General features: G+C 52.6%; 1 protein-coding gene across 1 annotated transcript in view; it reads right to left on the bottom strand.

Moving 5' to 3' along the window:
• Positions 1-14,227, bottom strand: part of AJAP1 (adherens junctions associated protein 1) — a 138,283-nt gene that overhangs the window by 73,013 nt on the left and 51,043 nt on the right. Inside the window, exon 2 of the mRNA XM_019012412.4 lies at positions 7,328-8,124. Within this exon, the coding sequence (XP_018867957.2) occupies positions 7,328-8,124 (797 nt within the window). The remainder of the gene's footprint in view (positions 1-7,327; positions 8,125-14,227) is intronic.

Here is a 14,227-nt window from a genome sequence, read left to right on the forward strand (position 1 = left end):
AGAGGGTTCCACCAGGAGAAGAGTGACTCATCATCACAAAATGGAAGCTTAAAATTGAGCCCACAGCCATGGTCCCACCAGGCCCCCAGCTTGCCTGTGTACATAGACCACTGAGCTCACTGCTGGGTCCCCAAGGACAGCCAACTGTGGACACCGGCAGGGAGGGAAGGGGCGCACCTCTCCAGCATTCTTTTTTCACTGATGACAAGTCGGGGAAGGGGGTCCTCCAAAACCATCGTTCCCGCTCCTTGCAGAGGGAACACCAGGACTCGCCCATTCTTAGCGCAATTCGGAGCTAGAGGAGGGACCTCGGAGGTTGTCTTATTCAGCATCTGTTCCAGAGGGCAAGAAACTGAGCTGCGGGGAGGTGGAGGCCTGGCCTGGCTCCTTCCGCAATCCAGGCCTGCAGGAGCTCTGCCTACTCTATCTCAGCCCCACCACACACGCCCCCAAGATGGGCTCTTCCTATGCCTCCCCTATCCACCCCAGGGCTCGGCTCCAAGAAACCTGCAACGGCTCCTGTTTCCTTCCAATCTGTATTGCCAGAATAACAATTGGGCGATTGATGAAGCTGTGGCTTGGTGACATTTCCTCTACCGTCCTTACCTGTCTTTTCTCTCTTGTGCAAGGATATGTCTTTATCTGTCTGGATTTCCCAACTGGAATTTTTTAACTCCTTGAAAAGAGGAGGAGGGGCCATGTTTTGCAACTCCTCATCCCGCTCCTACCCCGAGGTGTGGCATTTACTATCAACTAAGTACAGAGCTGATGGTTCATTGAATAATTGATTAAGAAGCCAGACATTCTAAAACTGGTCCTTGTAACACAGTAAAACAAAAAGTCTAAAAATGGTATTCTGTCTAACATTTAATCTCTACACTCAGAATCATTCCCCTGTGAGCCGATGGCAACCATGAATTCAACCCACTATATATCAAACAGATTTGTTATCAATCCAGGGTTTTGTGACATTCATGATGTAAGGAAAGGTATATCCTACAAGGGTGTGTTTCGTGCAGCCGCCGGCTACCCCACTAGTCAGTGACCCCACCCGTTCCCTTAAAGGAGACTGGTTTCCAGGTAGAGGAGAGTGTTCATTAAGGCCTTCCTCTTCTTGCTGGAAACTCCTGAACAGGTCAACAAGTAAAGGCACCTCTCCAGGGCCTGGTGAAAGAAGACAGAGTTGAACCCAGCAGCTCTCTCACAGAAAGTGCCTTAGGAGGCCGGGCGTGGTGGCTCATGCCTGTAATCCCAGCACTTTGGGAGGCCGAGGCAGGTGGATCATGAGGTCGAGAGATCGAGACCATCCTGGCCAACACAGTGAAACCCTGTCTCTACTAAAAATACAAAAATTAGCTGAGCTTAGTGGCACGTGCCTATAGTCCCAGCTACTTAGGAGGCTGAGGCAGGAGAATTGCTTGAACCCGAGAGGCAGAGGTTGCAGTGAGCCAAGTGCACCACTGCACTCCAGCCTGGTGACAAAACGAGACTCCATCTAAAAAAAAAAAAAAAAAGGAAAGAAAGAAAATGCCTTAGGCTGGACATCTCAGTTCTTAAGGATTAAAGACCTTTCACATCCCTAGCATGCCCTTAGAAGGAGAATGAGGGCCTGAGGGAGTGAAGAAGCTTAAGAAGGACTAAATGCAATAAGTTGAAGCCAGGAACATTTGACAGGGAAATGCAAGAAGACCTGCAACACAGTCGTGTCCAGAAGAATCAGAGGCTGGACTTTCATGAGTTGGAGCACACTTATCCATTTGGTATGAACACAAGTTTGCTCAGCAAAAACAGAGGGAGTGCTCTAAGAGGCTGACTGGGTCCAGTGAGCTGTCGGCCAACAGAAGACCTCGACCACAGGCCACCACCCAGAACCACGGCACTCAGGATTTGCCACGCTGCATCCATTCAGAAGATCCCAGTTAAGACCCTAAAGACCAGCCTTGCTGTCTACAAAGTTTAGGATCTTTTGTAGCACTCCAAGCACTGATTTATTTGATTCTCTTATCCCAATTAAACCACTCAAAACTTTTGAAGTTCATGAGTCATTTGCTTCAAATATCTTTAAATTAAGGACAGATTCACTTCCCTGGTAGCAAACACCCAGCAACTTAATTAAAATGGGCTCAGCATTTAAATGGCCATCACAGCTTTAAACCAAAGGGGAAGAGGATGTCTCTCCCTGTGACATCTGCTTCTCATTTTCTTCCACTCCAATTCTGGTTTTTAGAAAATAGTTTGCCATCATGAGGCTTGCTCCTGAGGTTGGCTGGCTTGCATTGATGCTTAGGTCAGCTGACGGCTGGGGTGCAGAGAAAATGACACCAGCTTGTCACCTGTGCTTACCGAGGGACATACCTAAAGGACATGGAAGGCCCCCCGCTCCCACTCGGTGACAAGGACAAAGCAAACTTGGAAATCATCCTTAGAAATGCATGAGTGAATTCCAATGTAAAAATTTCCAGGCCAGACTTGGAAGACATCTGAGCCATCTCATCCTTGAGCTGCTGGATGTCACGAATACGTGACTGATTGAACAGAGGCAAACCATGAATGACGATGGGAACCTAGAGGATTTCAGGGCCCCTCCTGGGTGGCGAGCTTTCTGAGAGACAGAACATGAGCTGGGGAAAGCAGCATATTGGCCTGAGCAGGCGGGAAAGTCTTGGGGCCAGATGCCAGCATGCACGGCCTAAGAACGTACGGTTCAGGAAACCTTCATTGAGCACTAACTGTATACCAAGCACTCCTGCCCCAGGTATTCCCACAGTGGGCATATTCAGAAACCCATATCAGTTGGCTTGAATTCCCCACAAGTTTCCTTTACACGTTTTAAGATAAAAGCTCAGAAAATGACTTTCTGTTTTTCTCCCAGGAGACTCTGTGATTCCAGATTCGAAACCTGACCAGCAAGAGAGCTGTCATAGAAGGCTGGGGCTGCACTGTGGGGAGCCTCCTCCCCGACCTCAAGCTAACTTCTGACCCGTCTGACGGTCACACTCTGCCAGTGCTCACATGAGGCTGGAGCTCAATGCCTCCGTGAACCTGTGCCAGGTGATTTTCCATCCCAAGAGGTTCTTGGCTAGTGCCATCTACACCTCTGTACAGAGTGCCAAAGTCAGGGACATGGCTGCAGGAACTCATCAAATGACCCCTCAATAGAGCAGTAAAGGTAGTGGCAGCAAATTAGCACAATGGTAACCATCATCATCATCACTATCAACAGCATCATCATCACTATCATCACTATCTCTATTATCATCATCATCTCCATCATCACCATCATCATCATCTCTCTATCACCACCATCATCACCACCATTTCCACCACTACCATCATTATCATCACCATCATCATTAACACCATCATCATCACCATTTCCACCATTACCATCATTATCATCACCATCATCATCAACACCATCATCACCATCATCTCCATCATCATCATCCTCCTCATCATCATCCCCATCATCACCATCACCACCATCATCCTCACTGTCACCACCATCATCATCACCATCACCACCCTTATATTAACAGCAGCAGGCACATACTGAAAACTGTTATGTGCCAGGCACTGAGTACTTGGCACGCTCTGTCTCACTGAATCTTTACAACAACATTATGAGATGGTTAACTCTATCATACCCACTGGCACAGAGAGGACAAGCAAGTTGCCCAAATGTACACAGCAATCATGAGCTGAAGCCAGGAATTTGAAGACAGGCAGTGGGACTCTTAACCACTACCCTGAAACTCAAAAAGATTTCCCAGTTACTTCATATGTAGGGTGAATCCTGACAGGGGACCCTTTAATCATTCCAGCAGTTATCCCAAGTAATGTTACTTCCAGAGAAATTTCAGAGTGCCCCCAAATCACCAGCCACGTTTCCTCTCTGCACCCAGCAACAACCTGTGCTATAGACAGATAGAAAAATATGATATGTCCCTTCTAAATATTTCTCTGCAGAAACAAAAATAAAATTTATAAATCCCCAAGTGTGATACCAAAGATCCCTTTTTGGACAGGTAAAACTCACTTAATGGATGTTTCATCCACCTCCTAAAACTCCAATTCCAAATTTTGGGGTGCCCCCCAGTAAGTGGCAAAGCTGGCTGTGTCTGAGATGATAAAACTCCCAAGTCCCTGGCAGCCTGCTCTGCCTCTGACACTGGCAACCCTCTCCTCCTCAGGCCATTCTTGCTGGGTATAAAAACAACTAGTAAGTATGGAGAATTGTTCGGCGCCAGGTTCCTTATTTTATGCTCAGTGTTCATCCACTAAACTCTCACAGCAACCATTTAGGAAAAATATTTCTTTCTTTTTTTTTTTTTTTTGAGACAGAGTTTCACTCTTATTGCCCAGGCTGGAGTGCAATGGCAGGATCTTGGCTCACCGCAACCTCCACCTCCCAGGTTCAAGTGATTCTCCTGCCTCAACCTCTGTAGAGCTAGGATTACAGGCATGTGCCACCACACCAGGCTAATTTTTTGTATTTTTAGTAGAGACAGGGTTTCTCCATGTTGGTCAGGCTGGCCTCGAACTCCTGACCTCAGGTGATCCATCTGCCTCAGCCTCCCAATGTTGGGATTACAGGCGTGAGCCACTGCACACGGCCTATTTCTAAGCCTCAATTTTGCTGGTGAAGAAAAGAAAATCAGGAGAGGAGAGACCTTTTCCAGGGTCACACAGTGACATGCAACAGAGCCCAGATTCTCGCCCAGATCTTCAGCCTCAAGGCACCTGCTAACTAACTGCAGCAATTCATGGCCTCCCAGATTGCAGCTCTGGAGTCCCCAAGACCACTTCTGCTGCCTTAGATGTCTGAGAAGTGTGAGTAGTGTTCACGTTCCACCAAATGTTGGGGGCGCAGGTCTGCATCTGATGACTGCCAAGCAAGGGGGTTCCAGGGAGTTCAGCCCTCTGTCCCAGCACTCCTTCCATCTGGGGAAGCTTAAACAGTTGTTTTCCTCCCCTCTGCCCCATCCCTCTCTACTTGGGACTTCAGATAAGGAGATTATGCAGCCTGTTCTCAGTAGCCTAAGCAAAGATCTCACCTCCTGCATCACCAGCAAGTACTTCCCAGTGTGTAACCTAAATTGTTCCTGCTGTGGTCTAATTCATTTACATGGTACCCACTGGGCTATGAGGAACCCAGTTAGGGGAGTCATCCCTGCATTTCCTCTCTTCCCTTTGCCTTGGCCGGGAAGCTCAGGACGGTGGCCTAGCACCTGATGAGCGCTGCTGTAAACCACCTGTTCCCTTCCCTGTGGCCCAGCATTGCGTTCCAGAATTAACATTTCTCTGCATTAGAAACAAACACACATATTTTCCTCTTTTTAGATTTGTTTTGCTAAACAAATTAATCTAGCACCAGATTATATTATGAAGAACCATAAATCGCTTCCAAGATAAGCATCTGTCGAGATGGATTAGCAACATCCAATGCACTGTGAATTAATTTGCTAAGCCTACAACGCTGTCCCGGGTGTTTAACTTTAGTAATAACAAATGTAATTTGGAATAAATGGGAACTTGTCTCCTCATCCATGTCTATATAGTAAGTGACGTATACAGAGGAGGTGACAGTAAGGGAGAGTAGCAAGAAACCCTACTATGATGATGGCTGCTGAGTTTACTGAGGTGAAAACGAACACTCTGTAAACTGCTAGCAGGCGCCTGACAGTGCAGGATGAACTGCAGACCCCGCATGTCCGTGGATTCCCAAAAGAGGCTGCATGGGAGGAAGCCGATGCAGGACCTCCGGAGCCTCTTCCTCCGGAGCCTCTTCCTCCGGAGCCTCTTCCTCCAGAGCCTCTCCCAAGCCCACAGCCTCCATCTCTGGGCATGGCCCTCAGCATGCGCAGGGGGCCCAGGCTGTGCTTCCATAGAAACATTGCTCTCTAGGGAAGAGGAGCTCAGAAAAAAAACCGCAGGTTCTCTTGCTCAGGTGAAGGAAGAAAGTAGGTCACCGGCTGAAGGACAACAGCCACCCACCCCATGAAAACCTGTCCAAGGACTGCCCGGTGCCTGCCTGCCCAAGATGAGGAGGAACCAGGGCCAGGACGCAGTCTAGTGAGGACGCAGAGGGCCTGGATGCCACGCCGGCCGCCTGCACATGAGCTCTGAAGAGCAGTTCTCTTCCCTCCCCTTGATTCTGCAGAGGCCTGGGTGGGGCCTACCGAGCCCACAAGCTGGAGGTTGTGGAAAGCAAGCTGTGATGAGGCCACAGGGCGCCCCCGCCCATTTTGTACTGACGCCCTGAAATCTGCATCCGATTTTAAAGTTAGCGAATGTTGCTGTTTGTCTAGAATGTGTATGCACAGATCTAGGTTGTGAACTTCTGAGCCAGCCTGGCACATCGGGCTGTGCCTGTTAACAGAGGCAGAGAAAACCGGAGGGAGGTGAGGGTGACGGGGTGCCCAGGGCTCTGCGCTCTCCCCGCAGGCCTGCTGTGAAGCCTGGTGACATCAGTGCAGGCTACCAGTTCAGGGACAAGCCCTGGCTTGGGAGATTTCCAAGGGCTACTCCTTTCAAAGCAAATGGAGGACAGCGTATAGGAGGAAAATAAAAAACAACAAAACTGCACAGAAGGAGATATTCCAAAGCCAGTGAACTGTGTGTGTCCACAGGCAGCTAGGATAACAGCAGCAGAAGAACCAAAGCCCTTTGTTCTGATCTCCGTCCTCCAAACACCCTCCTGACACATCCCCAGGGAGCCGAAAGCTGCCACCTGAATCACTGTCTGCGAAGCTTCTGTTAACACCGCTGGAAGTTCTTCCTTTTACCCAGCCTCGGCCTTTCTTGCTATTTAAGGCCATTCCTAATCCTCGACCGAGGTCAAGTTGGCAGGCACCCTGCCCCCGTCCATGTGTCCCATACCCTTGAAGGCTTTTGAAGACTCTGGGGCGGGGGGATCCTTAATTGTATCACGAGACGGGCAAGCATCTTGCTCAAGGGCCGGCCCCAGAGACAAAATTCTCTGATTCTGGAAGGCGTGGCTGTGTGTGGTGGATTCCACCGGTCTGTAACAGGGCTGCAGCACCTGGTGGATTCAGCTGGTCCCTAACAGAGGCACAAGGGGTGCAGCGCCCACTTCTAGGTACATACTAAAAAGGGAAACTCTCCCTTCTCACGCCCCCTTCCTCTAAGGCACAGCCTGTATTTGCCAGTCTACAGGCATGTGCAAGCTCGTGGACACATCACGCCTGCATCTCCTGGAGCCTCCACACATAGCATCACCCAGGGACATCTAAGCATCTCTCCCGAGTCACGCTCCCAGCCCTCAACCCCAAGCAAACCCAAACCAGAAGAGAGATGGCCGTACCTGAGGCCTCCCCCAGAATCCTTGGGGGCTGGGTGACTTCCCCGTTGTTGCTGGGACTGGTGGAAGGCTCCGTTGTGCTAACCCCACCTGGGATCCTTCTCCGGGGATCCAGGGACTCGGTGAACCCCTTAGTCTGCAGCGTCATGGGGGTGGCCGTGGTGGTGGTGGTGGTGGCGGCCACAGTTGTCTTCCGTGTTTGTAGGATGGAGACCGTGGTGGGGCCGTAAACGCCCGGAAATGTGTTGGACTCCAGGGCCTCCTCGTCCCCCGTGGGCCCCCAGGCGATGAACTCAGTCTCTGTGGTGGGCCGGCTGCCTCTGGAGTCGAAGCTGCTGAGACCGTCCCCCTGCAGGTGCCTCTTGCCCCTCCTCAGGAGGGCCTGCTGCTCCGGGGCCCCACCGGCCACCGCGGAGGACGAGGACGAGGACGAAGAGGCGAGGGAAGGGCTGGATTTGGCAGCAGCTGGGGGCTTGGCCAGTCCAGCCTTGGGCACGAGGGCGGCCGCCTGGTCCCGGGGCCTGTGGGCCCGCCTGGCTCGGGGCATCTGCATCTGCCCGTGGATCCGCTCCACTCGGGGCGGCCGGGGGCTCCACACCGGGGCCGGGACCCGCGCCGGCTGTCCACTCCTAAAACTCCACAGCCGGGGCGGCCGGGGCGGCGACCGCGGCAGAAGCCAGAACTCCGGCCCCGGGCCCAGGGCCTCGCAGGCGGGCAGGTCCACGGCGAGCTGAAACATGGCTATCAGTATCCAGGCATGGCTTCCGAGGGGGCGGCCCGGCCAGCGGATGGACATGGAGCTGTGCGGGGGGGAAGGAGAGAAGAGCGGTCAGTGGAAGCCCGGGAGGGGAAGTGGGCCCCGGGGCCCTCTCTCTCCACCCCCCACCGTGACAAGGACGCTCTCTTCTTCTGGAAAGAGCTCCTCCTAACTTCAAAAGCGAAGCCGAAACCCTTCCTTCCTTTACTTCAAAGGCTGACTCACGTGCAAGAACAGCGCGCGCTGCGAGGGTGCGGGGAGCTGCTTCCCGGCACCGCGGGGCTGAGGCGCCTGCCAGGCACAGAGCCGGCTGGCCGCCGAATAGTCCATTTCACGGGAGCGAAAACCGAGCCTCAGAAACCCCCAGCCTTTCAGGTCAGCCTCGACAAGATAACCTGAAAAGACCTGTGAGTCCCTCCTTCCTTTTGCCCATCACACGACGAGGGGACGTAAGTGAGAGGATGGCAGCAGCGGACACGGGCCTCCACCTGGGACCCCAGGGCCAGGCGCTTTCCTCTACATAGCCCAGGCCACCCCCCGCCCACTGGGGAAGCGCCTCTCCCCAGGTCTAGGAGGAGCGGAGGTTTCAAGCTTGAAACCTCCCAGCGTGAGCGCAGGCGCTTCCCAGCACCTACACCTGCCAGGCACTTGCACTTTGCAAACACCAGCCGCTCCCGCTGCCCCTCACCCAGAGCCCGGCATGCGTATCGTAAACAGGCATCGCTTTAAATGCTGTGCATGGGAAGTCTTCTTACTTCTGGCCTCCTCTGGATCGTACTCAGGGAAATGAGATCTGCTCTGGATAAACCGAAAGTTTATTGACGCGAAGTGTTTGTTCTGTTGACATTTCCGCTCCCCCTGTTTATCTGCAGTGCCGGTGCCCTTTGAAACCCTGCTATCCACCTCCTCAGCTCCCCGGAGGGCTGCAGAAAGGGCAAATCCTGCGCAACCCTGAGGAGGGCGGGGCTGCCTCTCCACGCAGCGGGGCTGCAGGGGAGAAGTCAGGGCTGGCGGGGCGGCCTCTCCCCAGTTCACATGGAGCGGCTTTGTCACCAGGTCTGGGGTCGCCTCTGGACCAGTGGACTCTCTGGTGTCACGTGAAAACCAGGGCGCGGCAGAGAGTCACGTGGAAGGGCTCAGAGGAGCCAGGCCCACGCTCCCTCTTCCACCAGCACAGATAATTGAAGACTGATTATAGGTGTCATTCAAAGTCAGTTCTCGTCACCAGCCTCACGTCTGAAAGTTAAAATGAATCCCAGAACTGTAATGACTGAAGCGGGTGGGGGCGCGAGGGTGTTCAGGTGCCAAGCGCCAGCCTGACGCCGCCCAAAGCCAGGCCTGGAAAGCAGGTTGGGTAGAGTTTTTCTTTATAAGGCGGTGAGTGACTTCACAAAGGAAGGAAGCTGTGTGTGTCATTGTAATGCGTGCACGCAAGTGTGTGAGTGTGTGCGTGTAGGCAAGCACACGTATGTGTGTACGTGTGTGACTGGGTGTGAGTGTGTGCGTGTGGGTCAAGCTGTGTGAGTGTGCCAGTGTGAGAGTCAGCCAGCGTACATGAGTGTAAAGACGCATCTGGGGGTGTGTCCACGAGTGTGAGAGGCTGTGCGTGAGTGAGGGCCAGGGTGTCTGTGTGTATTTGGTGCGTGTGAGTGTGAGACTGTACTGTTGTGTGACTGTGTCCACGTGTGTCAGCACAGAAGTGTGTGAGTGCATCTATGCTCGTGTGTGTCAGTGTGTATGAGTGTATCTGTGTGTTCCTGTGTGTGTGAGTCTGTGTGAGAGTATCTGTGTGTGTATTTGTGTGTGCAACTGTATCTGTGTGTCCCTGTGTGAGCACGCAAGTGTGTCTGTGAGTGTCTGTGTGAGAGACTCTATGTGTGAGCGTGTCTGTGTGTGTCTGTGTAGGAGAGTTTAGTTGTAGCTGTGTGTGAATGTGTCCCTGGGGGCACGCCCTGTGTTCAGTACTGAGACCCTTGTGTCCAGTGCTGACTCTCCCAGATATCTGGGGAACAGATGGCCCCCCAGTCATCAGGATGGTGAGAGAGAAACTCTTGCTAATGAGTGCTAATTACCAAAAAGGACTAATCCCCAAACAATAAGGCTTCAGTTTTTAAATCAGAATAGAAGTGCTTTGCTGCAGAAATGAGGACCTCCTCATTATGCTAATCCTCAGCACAGTGTTTCTGCTGGTGTGCAATTTCTCTGCACTAGCAGCCAAGCTTGGGGCAGGGACCAGGGCCACTGTCACCACAAGGACGAATTTAGGTTAGGGTGAAATTCCCCCATATACACACGAAGGTAGCTCCTCTGTGGCTGCAGGTGACCCAGTGAGGATGGGAGCTGGTTTAGAATCTCTACTTCTCCCACGACCTGCAGAGCTGGGTGGGAGTCTAGCCCCAGGAAGATGAGATGCTGCTCTGAGCAGGTGCAGGGTCTCACCAGGCCCCACCAAGCCCCTTCAGGCTCCATCAGGCCTCACCAGACTCTGCCATGGTCTTCCAGGCCTCACCAGACCTCACCAGGCCTCACCAGGCCCCACCACACTCCACCAAGCTCACCAGGCCTTACCAGACTGCACCAGACTCCAACAGGCCCCACCATACTCCACCAGGCCCTGACTAGACCCCACCAGGCTTCACCAGGCCCCACTACACTCCACCAGGCCCCACCGGCCCCCATCAGGCCCCACCAGCCCCCACCAGCCCCCACCAGCCCCCACCAGGCAGGCTGAATCAAAAGCCATGACAAGCAAACCTGCCTGCCATTAGTACTTAGAGAAATATTGCCCCAGGAAATTAAAACCATAGCACCTAAGCCCGTGCCTGCCTCGCTGGCATAACTTCACACACAGGATATTTCTGTGATTTTTCACCAATCATGGCTGTAATTGGTTACTATAGAAACCCCCTCATTTCTAAGACACCCAGCTGTTATGCAGAAAAACCAACCAATTGCAACAGTGGCAGGGAGAGGTCGATTTGTTTTTCCTCTTCAAGTCCGGTTTCTTCCTTTTTAAAGTGATTGATTTGTTCAGAGAGGAAAAAAAAGAGGGCAGGTGGGCAACCAGGACAGAGGCCCCAGCCCACTCCCAGCAGCCAAGAAATGTGGGGGGCAGGGGGAAAGCCCCTCCCATAGGAAGACGTGTAGGGGCCACTGCTCGTTTCTGTGCAAGGCCAAGGGCCCCAGGCTCTGCATTGCCACCAAGACGGCTGAGCTTGGTGTGCTGCCCGGACCTGGTCCTGAGACTCTTGGGGACCCCTTGGTGAGAGGCTGCATCTCTGCAGGAGGAGGACTTGGCTCTATCTCCAAGGACCAGTGAGCAGTACAAACAATCTCTGTCCTCATCCCTTGGGCGGCTCTGAGATGAGGCAGAGCCTGGGAACACTCTTCTCACTGATCCTGCTCAGCCTGGGGCTGGGCCCTGAGCACCTCTCATTTCATAATGAACAGGTTTCGGGAGGGCCTCACCCCATAGGGCATCCATGGCACTGTCAGACATGCACCAAGATGGCAGGCGACCCCATACCTCCTCTGGAGGCAGGCCCTGCGGCATGGCTGCCGACCACTGCACCAACCATCAGGAGGCGAGGCTGTGGGGCAGGCAGAGGTGGCACCAGCTCCCCCGAAACTCAAGCATCCACAGGCCCCTTAAGAACATACTGCCCGGCCGGGCATGGTGGCTCACGCCTGTAATCCCAGCACTTTGGGAGGCCGAGGTGGGAGGATCACGAGGTCAAGGGATGGAGACCATCCTGCACAACATGATGAAACCCTGTCTCTACTAAAAATACAAAAATTAGCCAGATGTGGTGGCGTACACCTGTAGTCCCAGCTACTCGGGAGGCTGAGGCAGGAGAATCGCTTGAACCCAGGAGGCGGAGGTTGCAGTGAGCCAAGATCATGCCACTGCACTCCAGGCTGGAGATGGAGCGAGACTGCGTCTCAAAAAAAAAACAAAAAACAAAAAAAAAACATACCGCCCACATCACACCTACAGAGAGAGCTACAAGCAGAAAGACAGAGAACATGAAGTGCTGGCGAGGACACGAGGAGACGAGAGACCTAGTATGCTGTTGGTGGGAATGAAAACCAGAATGCCTCTGGGCAAAACAGTTTGGCAATTCCTTGGAACCCTAAAGACAGAGTTCCAGGGACCCTGCTGCCCCTCTCTTAGGCACAGACATCTGTCCACATGAAAACCTGCACTGGGAGGCCCAGGGCCACATTCACAACTCACAACAGCCAAAGCTGACTCAGCCCACGTGCCCGTCAGCTGAGGAATGGATAAAGGGGATCTGGCATAACGTTAAAATGGAGTATCGTTCAGCCTTTAAAAGGAAGGCAGGATTACTTGATCTATGCTACGATGTGGAAGCACCTTGAAAACCCTGAGCAGGGAAAGAAGCCAGGCACTCAAGGCTACACGGTGCCTGGTTCCGTTTATAGGAAATGCACAGAGTGACCAAATCCACAGAGACAGAAAGATGAGAAATTGCCCAAGGCTTGGGGAAGGGGTAATGGGGTAGGGGGTTTCTTTATGGGGTGACGAAATATTCTGGAATTGTGGGGGGGGTAGCTGCACAACTCTATGCCTATATGAAACCCACTAAACTGTACACTTGTAATAGGTGAGTTTTGTGCAACGTATATCCCAATACAAATCAAAAGGAACATGCTAGAGAATGGGGTGTGTGCAAGGGTTGTGGGGACAATGTGGAGTGCATGGCGTGGCACCCTAATCCTGGCCCTGGCGGATGGGTGGAAGGCAGAGTGGCCCCCGGAGCTGCAGGCACATGGGCAGGAGGAAGCCATGGAGACTTTGGGTTCATCCACCCAGTCCTCACTGGGACACCCTAAACATGAGACAGGGTCCCTGCCTGAGCACCTGAGGACCACATCCACACCCTTTGAGAACAGGCAGGGACAGCTCCCTCTCAGCAGCTTCGAGCCCATAATTTTCAAAGAAAGAATAAACTCCTTGCCACAACCCCCAGCTCCCCAGCTGCTTCCAAATGGGGAACAACTGCTCCGTCTCACTTTATTTTCTAGTTTGTGGCTTTCTTGCTTCTCTTCCTTTTAAATTTTTATTGAAATCTTTTTTCCCCAAGAACAGTTTAATAAGATTTGGTGAATTGAGATTCAATTCACTACCTTCTGTATATTTTCTTCACAGAAGAAAATCACTGTCAATTAAGGGGCCAAAGACATCTCTTCCACTTAAAGTTGCACCTTTCCCCGAGCCGGGAGTGTGCAGCGTGAGCCTCCTGGGAGCAGCTGGTGTCTGACTTGTGGGAGCACTGGTGCAGTGAGAAGCAGGCCAGGCCCTGGAATTGTTCCACCGGGGAACAGCCCAGAATCTTCAGGGTGGGACAGGACCTTGGAGCTGTGCCTGTGGCCAATCCACCCCAGCCCTTCCACGAAGACACCCACTTCCCGTGACTCCTCCAGGTCCTGTCGTTTACTGGCTCTGGGGCCCAGGAGAAGGATGCTGCATTTGATGGAGAAGTTAGCTTGGCATGGGCTTGTAGCTTCCCACTCCGTAAGCCCCAGTTTTTCTGTCATTCATACCAGTAAGTTGGGGCAGGTGGGCTCTGAGGTCTCCGCCTCCTCGTTGAAGAAGACCCGTGCTTCTACGATCAATAGTTCACAGGGCACCGCTAGAAACAATCTCCAGGAAGCAGAAAGAATAGACACAGACATATTTGTTCTATGACACAGCAGTGCCATTGGCTTTTTGTGAGTCCATGCTCTTTTGTGGAAGGCCCCACCCAGGAAGTGGACCTCCGTTCCCCGAGGACCCAGGGTCTACCCCTCGGTCCCCAATGACCCGTGTCCAGATGCTTCCTGACTTCCACCCTACTTCTATTGGTTTGCTTCAAAAAAGCTTTTTATTTTAGAATAGTTTAAGACATTCCAAAAAATTCCAAAAGAGCACAGAGAGTTGCTGGGAACTCATCTCCAGTTTCCCCTCAAGGGACACCGTAGGTCACCATGCCACAGCGTCATGGTGCATAGCCAGGAACTACACACGTGGCTTGGACTTCTCCAGTTTGCACTTAGCGTCCATTTTCAGTCCCAGGAACCCATCCAGAATACCACGTGGCATCAAATGGTTGTGTCTCGTTTGGCTCCTCTTGGCTGTGATG

This window comes from Gorilla gorilla, chromosome 1, assembly GCF_029281585.2.
Source record: "Gorilla gorilla gorilla isolate KB3781 chromosome 1, NHGRI_mGorGor1-v2.1_pri, whole genome shotgun sequence".
NCBI classification, from domain to species: Eukaryota; Metazoa; Chordata; class Mammalia; order Primates; family Hominidae; genus Gorilla; species Gorilla gorilla.